Source organism: Suricata suricatta, chromosome 7 (assembly GCF_006229205.1).
Source record: "Suricata suricatta isolate VVHF042 chromosome 7, meerkat_22Aug2017_6uvM2_HiC, whole genome shotgun sequence".
NCBI classification, from domain to species: Eukaryota; Metazoa; Chordata; class Mammalia; order Carnivora; family Herpestidae; genus Suricata; species Suricata suricatta.
In genome coordinates, this window is record NC_043706.1 from 40,868,415 (window position 1) to 40,875,983 (window position 7,569).

A 7,569-nucleotide genomic window follows, 5' to 3' on the forward strand; every position below is an offset into this window, starting at 1 on the left:
GTTGAGTCAGGAAGCTAGGCGAGGTCAGATCGCCCCAAAGCCTTGTAGGTTCCAATTAAAGCCTGTGGCTTTAACTTTGAGATGGGAGCCACCGAACTGTTAGTGCAGAAAGAAGACAGGATCTGATTTACGGGGTTTTGTTTTAAGTACAAGTGTACTTAAAACAGCACAGAGCCCAATGTAGGCTTGAACTCATGACCCAGAGATAAAGGATTGGGTGCTTAATGGAGTGGGCCACCCGCGTGCCCCTGGCCCATATTTCATAAAGATCATTCTGGTCACTGCGTGGGAAAGAGAAACAGGAACACCAGTTAGGAAGCTACCACAGTAATTCGGGTGAAAAGTGATGAATGCTCAGATAAGGGCAGTCGTGGTGACATCAGTGGGAGGTGGTGAGATTCTGAATATTTTGAAAGCAGAGCCACCAGGATTTACTAATATGGGTAGTGAACTGTGATGGGAAGAGAGAAGTCAGGGTAACGTCCAAGATTTTGGCCAGAGGAACTAGAAAGTTGCAGTTGCCACTTGCAGAGATGCGAAAACCTGAAGGAGGCGCAGGTTTTGGGGGGGAGATCGGGCGGTATGACTGTGGCATGACTCTGGCTAAGGTGCTTAACGACTCGGAACCTCGGTTTCTTCATCTGTACAATGGTTGCAATAGTTCTCCTGCAGAGTGTGTGGTGCCTAAATGGGGTATCTCTTGATTAGATGATGATTGGGTGTAAGCTGGTGGTGCGGGCGGTGAAATAACTCACCTGAGGCAGATCGAAGAAGACGGAAGTTTACTGAATACTCCACAAGGGAGACTCTGGACAGCAGAGGAGGGGCAGTCTACAAGGCAGTGGGAGGGGCTGCTTTTTAGGAGGGAGAGCGAGGAGGAATGGTGACATAGGGAACTTTTAGGGATATTTTAGGGAGGGTTGCCTGATGGACCTGTCTACATTCAGCCAGCTGGTCACTGTGCCCTCCCCCCTTTTTAAACTTTATTTATTTGGGGGCAGGGTGGGATGCAAAGAGAGAAGGAGAAAATCCCAAGCAGGCTCCACACTCTCAGCGTGGAGCCCCACGTGGGGCTCACACTCATGAGATACTGACTTGAGCCAACACTAAGATTTGGATGTTTAACCGACTGAGCCACCCAGGTGCCCCTCACAGTGGCTTCTTGCCTTCCATTGCTCATGCCTGTTGGTCTAAAAGCAGCCTCCACATATGGTGGTAAGAACTGAGTGAGGTCATGAACTCACAGGATTGGCCCATGTGTCCCACGCCATGGCCCAAGGGTGACATATAACTAGTACATCTCCTCAGGAAGCAACTGGAAGGAGAGGAAGATGATACCCATAAATCTGAACTCTAGCTCCTCTCCCTGCTTCCTCCAGGCAGAAGTGGGAGGGCCTTTCTGAGGTCTAAGGTTTCTTTCTTATTGGTGGTTTTAGCGATGGTCATGGTGCTAGTGGTGGGATGATGGACCGATTCCCAAAGCTGTGAAGTTTACAGAATGCTTTCAAAGCCATTATCTCTTCTGAATCCAGAAAGGTAAAAAGTGTACCCATTCTATGAAGTAGGAGGATGTGGTATTCGAAAACCAAACAAACCCAAGTTGTCTCTGTATTTTGCTTTCTTACGGAACTTCATTTCATGTTGGCCAAAAGTAGGTAAAGAGGGTCCTAAAGTGGATGGGAGTGCCACCCAGCTGTGTCCAACTGGGCCCAGCTATCAGATGGACTGTGACCCCATTCCTTTACCCCTCTTCCCTGGAGACAGTCCCCAAGTGCTTGCCCATGTCCTGTTCTCCCTACTTTGGCCACTCCCTGCTAGCACGCCTGGCGTGTCTGGGCCACAGCCTTCTCGCTTCTGAGGTTTCGGCAAAGTGGGTCTCTTACATCGTTCCATTCCAGTTACTCCCAGCTACTGAGACGATGGTGGAGGGGACTAGAGACCAGAAAAACCAAGGTGCCTAAAGTCACACCATTAGAAAGTCCAGTCTGGGTTCCAACTCCGAGGTCTACACCCAGCAGGAAGAATTATTGCATAGGCTCCTTCTACTTCTTCCAACCCAGCTGCCCCCTCCCCTCAACATACCAGGTGCCAGAATACAGCTGTCTCTTTCTTAATCCTCCCTCGCCCCCACAAACAAGCTGTCCTAGGGTAGGGCTGAACTGGGTGCAGCCACCGTGTAGTGTCCAGTGAGGCTGTGCCCCTGCAGGCAAATTCAGCCAGAGACTGATTTTGAGCCACAATTCTGACTGGTAAGAGCTACTGCTGATCAGTGGGCCTGGGGGATTGGGAGGGTAGAAAGTATCAGGTCTGGGTGGATCAAGGCGCCTCTGAAGAAAATTTACAATTGCCTGGAGAGGAACTTCTGCTGGGTTGAGACTGAGGGTGTGCTGATGTGCTTGAGGAGGGGTGGAACTGACTGGGGGGGGGCCGTCTAGGGAACAGGAGGAGCCCCTGGAGGCTGGTCCTAGCCTCGGCTTTACGCTTGCCTTGGCTCCGTGTCTCCATCTGCACTGTGCCAAGAACCTTCCCGCCCCAGCTACCTTGCCAAGAGAAAGATCTTCTGGAAAGCAAAAATGACCGATGAATTGAAGTGGGGGGAGCAGGAGGGTATACACTGAAGTGGAGGGGAAAGCGGGGAGCCTGCCCACCCCAGTTTTTTCCAGGGGAGGAGGGGGCAGGAAAGGGGCAAGCCTTGAGTCTGGATTGCTTCCGCAGTCACTGACCCAGCCATGCCCATCCCACTGCTCCCGCTGCTGCTGCGAACGCTCATGTCCCACCTGCTGCTGCCTGCCACCCGCCTGGCCCGCCGGCACCTCCTGCCCCTGCTGCGCCGGCTGGCCCGCCGCCTGGGCTCTCAGGACGTTCGAGAAGCTTTGCTGGGCTGTCTGTTGTTCATCCTCAGCCAGAGCCGCCCGCCTGACGCTGAGGAGGTCTCCAGAGTGGCTGGCCAGGAGAGGAGGGAGAGGCTAGCTTCCCACAAACGAGGCTGCGATCCCTGATATTCGCTGTGTCATCAGAAGCCGTTCTTCTGGAGCAAGACAGTCCTGGCCCCACCACTGAGCACAGCCTACCCAGTGTGCAGAAGACATGGGGGGGGGGGCGCGGACCGAGCACAAAGAGGGGTCTGACCGGGAATGCATCCACACTCCCAACAGGAATGACTGGAAGGATGCCCAGCATCTACAGAAAACTGATCATGGCCTGTCCCTGCATTTCTCCTCCCAAGACACCTTTCCTAATCACATCTAGGTTGGGAGGGGAAGTGGGAGTGGGGGGGGGGTTGGGAGGGGGGGCACTCTCCTCCCCCACCCCCATCCCAGGCAAATGGAAACCTGAGTTCCAGTGAGGGACAGTGCTTACCCATGGGTAACTAACAATTTCTCTTGAGGCGAGATTTTTAACCCAGTCTTTCTTTCAGACTCAGGATTTCCCTTCAAATAAGAGAATCTTGGTTCAATCAGTCTTGCCCCATAGCCCAGCATGCAGCAGGTGCTCAATAAACATTTGTTCATTTGAATTATTGGGAGACCATTGAAAATTGTGTCACCCATGCTCCGACTCTGCAACAGAGTCTAATGTGGCCAGGGGGTGGGGGTGGAAAAACCACTCCAGGCTTCCTTTTGCTTCCTATTCCATTGTCCTGCAGTCCTCATCTCCTGGAGATTGTTTCTCTTGTGTACCTTCAGTATGTCACACTGTGACCCAGGAGTCTTGGCCGGCCAGCTCAAGGTAAGGAGGAAAACTGCCTTGGGCGAGGTTAGAGACTCTGCTCACCTAGTGGTAGGAAGAGGGAGGTTTGTTTGCTAAGGGGCCCTGCTGGCAGCCACCCAGGGGAGCAGTGCAGAAATGCTTCCCTTGAGGGGCACTGTGCCCTAGAAGAGATCTGGGCGGTGGAGGTGACCAGGGCCATTCACCTCATTGTGTCCTCCTCCCCGACTAGCAGCCCCTAGGGATCAAAGAAGAACTGACAGATTCATTTGCTTTCAGCTGCCACGTAATTTGCTTATTGTTCCCAAGCAACAGTCCTCCCTCCCACCTCTCTCCCTCTAGGAGTCCTGGGGCTCTGGGTTCTTAGGAGAATAGTGAGACGCGAACCCCTTTCAGGATCCCCATCCGGTCCCCCCACCAGTGTGAAGCTGGGCCCCCGGGCAGAGGTGAAGCCAGAGCTGTACCCACCCCCACCCCAGCCCCACGGGAATTTCCGCCTGACCCGCCCCCCGCCCCATCTGCTTCCTCCTGGCGTCCTCAAAAGACACAGCACGTGCTCGCCCCTCTCAGAAGGGCCACCTGGAGGAAGAGGCACAGTGAAGGGGGTTCCAGCCCGTGGTCCCCCTCACCTCGTTCCTCTCCAGGGTCACAGGCACCTTTTCTCTCGCCTGCCGCCGGCCTCCCTAAAGCGCCCCTCGTTCGCTCCGGAGCGGCGCGAGGAGTGGCAGCAGGGCAGGCCGCAGAGAAGCCGCCGGAGTAGCCCACTGCAGCCCCTCGCCCGCCAGCCAAGAGGCCGGTGTGACCCGGCGCGGGCAACAGGCTACGGCCACGGCCCCAGCCCCGAAGTAAGGAGGCCACGAGGGGAACCGGGGCCTGTAGGCCCAGGATTACAGTCCCCTAGCTCCTAAACGCCAGTAGTGCGGGGAGGGTAGGCGGGGCCTCGGCGCCGTGGGGCGGGGTCTGTGCGGTTCCCACGCGCTGCGCAGGGCAGGGGGAGGTGCTGGTGCGGCCCTACCTGAGCTGGGGGATATTAACCGTGTCGGATTCTGCGGTTTCCGGTACAGAGGAAGCTTGTCTTACACTTTGAAGGCCACTCCCTCCCACGACTCTTCCTCCCATCCCTGCCACTCCAACCATATACAGATGCTCCCAAGGTCGGAGACCTACCCAGAGCAAAGGGTAGGGGCAGAGGCGTGAGAAATTAAGCTGGGATCACCAAGCCCAGACCTAGTGAACCTCAAGTTTTGAACCTTGACTCTCGTACACACACCCACTAGGAAGGTGGGGGCAGTGAGGTGAGTCTGGCCGTGAGAGGGCTGGATTTTGTATCTTAATTGTTTTTTTTTTTTAAGTTTTTATTTTTTGTGAGGGTTAGGGGCAGTGAGTGAGGGGATCAGAAGATCTGAAGTGGGCTCCCCAGCAGACAGCAGAGAGCCAGTATTGGAGCTCAAACCCAACCATGAGATCATGACCTGAGCTTAAGGTAGACACTTAACCCACTGAGGCACCCAGGAGCCCCTGTATTTTAAATGTTGATGTTTGGTTTATCATAGATCTTTTTTTTTTTTTTTGCATTCACTTCGATGTTTTAAAATACTGCAGTAAAATATTATTTATCTTGATTCATGAACTTTTTGGTGCCCCCTTAAAATTTGCAGTCAAGTGCCTCATCTGTCTCTTCCTAGTCCTAGCCCTCCCTCATGGCCAGGGACAGAGAATCACAAACACAACTGAGAACGCACAGTCATGAGACAGGTGCTGGTGACAAACCGCCAAGCCAAGCAAACACACTTCCAGCAAACACAGATGGACACAGGGCTGGGGAAAGAGGGCTGTGTGTGAGATGGTGGGGCAGGCTTGTAGCCTGGAATGGGAGGAGGGAGTCTGGAGCAATGGACAGTCTCAATGGAGTGGGGAATAGGGTGGGGGTGGGGGTGCATCTGGATCAGCCCATCAGCCCTTCCTACCCTGCTTCTGTACCAAGGACCTGAGGGAGCTCAGGGGGAGAAAGCCATTAGGCTGGGCAGAAGGCGATAGGACTGGCTCGGCCTGACCAGAAAAACTCCCAGCACTGGCCAGTGTGAGCTGGGACCCTGAGGCTGTCCACCAGAGGGCCCTGGCACCGGACAACCATCTCTGGCCAGGGGAAGAGGCTCCGAAGGGGCGTGGATGCTGGCTGGGGGCCCAGGCAGGGTGAAACGCCAGATGGGCTTCTCTCCAGCAATAACAGCCCTGGCTGTTGCCATCTAGTGAGCAGGCCAGGCCTCAGCGGGGGTGGAGAGAGGAAACAGCCTTCCACTGTCTGGCCTGGGACCCTCACCACTTCTCTCCAGTTTCTTTCCACTTCCAGCCCCTTCTGCACACAACTCCAGCCACTGGCTACCAGCCTGGCCATGCCTGGCAGATCTGTCTGACCACTAGGGCCTGCCACCCCCACAGACCCAAAGATGGGAAATGAAGGTGGGGAGAGACACAGGGGCCAAAGGAAGAGGGGAGAGGAGAGGACGGCTGGGAGAGGAAGAGAGTGAGACTGGACAAACACAGGATGGGAATGGGGGTGGGCAGAGCCAGACATGAAGCTGCCCTCAAGCCGTGGGGCAGTGCCTAAAAAAATACCACCCCTACCCGTCTTCCTGCCCTCCATTTGGTTAAGGCTGGGGGGTGATGGTGTTTTATGTCTCTGTGAGGCACAGAGCCAGGAGGCTGAGAACATTCCTTCTGGAGTAGTTTGGGGACAGGCCACTGATCCTAAGTAGAAAAGCTACCCCTCCTCTCAGGGCCCAGTCTGTTCCCTGGCAAGAGGGTGACTCTGCCTTATCCTTATGATGGTAGTATGCTAATTGTTAATTAGTGTCCAAGGCTTCTTCAGGGGACAGGTAGTTGGAGGGGGTGGGGTATGTCGGACTGGATGCTCTGTCTTCACACCTCTCCAGCCACCGGACTGTCCTCCAGGACTGAGGGCTGCTGTAGGGGCCATATTCTTCTTCCTCCAAATGTACTGACCAGCAAAATGGGAGAGAAGCATTCGGCCTCCCTTGGAGGTGCAAGGAGGAGCCACCACTCCTCAGCCTGCCCACCACTTCCTCCCCAGCCGGTGGCTGGCAAGGCTTTGCCTCTGCCTCTGGGTATCGGGACCGGTAGGATTCACTCAGGATATAAGGTTGTTCTGGGCGTTTTCTCTTACCATCTACAACTGTTCCTCAGCATTTCCAAAGTTCTGGATTTAGAAAAAGTGAACCTAGAGGGGCCTACAGACCTGTGCTACTACCCCTTCCCCTCACCAACCCCCACAGAGACACCCCTCCCTCCTTGTCACAGTCCAGGGTGGTGTGGTGTGTGTGTGTGTGTCGGTGTTCAGGTCTGTGTGTTAGAAGTGGGAAAACCCACCATTCAGGTCACTGATTATACTGATTTTGCAGAGGGATCCCTCTGGCACGAAGGTTGGGGGAGCAAAGGACAGGTCTGAAAGGAAGAAAGTGGCACTGAAAAGAGAAGGGGCCCCCGCTGGAAAAGAAAAAGGTGCAGTGTGGGAGAAAGTGGTATGGGAGGGGTTGGGGGAATTATACCGGAACATCTGGGATGGAGTATGGACGCGTGAAAGCGTCCGGATGGGTCTGAGCGGAAGGTTTGTAGCAAGGAGAGTCCGGACGCGGGTTCTGTAGGAGTTTCTGGAGCCGCGGTGCGGAGGCGGCTAGGGGTACCCAGTGTGGGGCTGTATTCTCTAGCCCCGGGTGCTCCTTAACGGGGCACGGGTTGGTGTCGCGGGGCCCAGACGTCCCATCTTCAGAAATAACTCGAAGTGTGGGCCCTGCCAGCAGCCCCGGCGGGGCGTAGGTGGACGAGGATGGGGGGGCTCACGTC

General features: G+C 55.1%; 1 protein-coding gene across 1 annotated transcript; it reads left to right on the top strand.

Annotated features, from left to right (window-relative positions):
- The first annotated feature begins 2,729 nt into the window (after window positions 1–2,729).
- On the top strand, window positions 2,730–3,236 carry MYMX (myomixer, myoblast fusion factor). Its single transcript, XM_029943306.1, has one exon. The coding sequence runs from the start codon at window positions 2,730–2,732 to the stop codon at window positions 2,997–2,999; it is 270 nt and encodes an 89-aa protein (XP_029799166.1). The 3' UTR covers window positions 3,000–3,236.
- The last annotated feature ends 4,333 nt before the right edge of the window (window positions 3,237–7,569 follow it).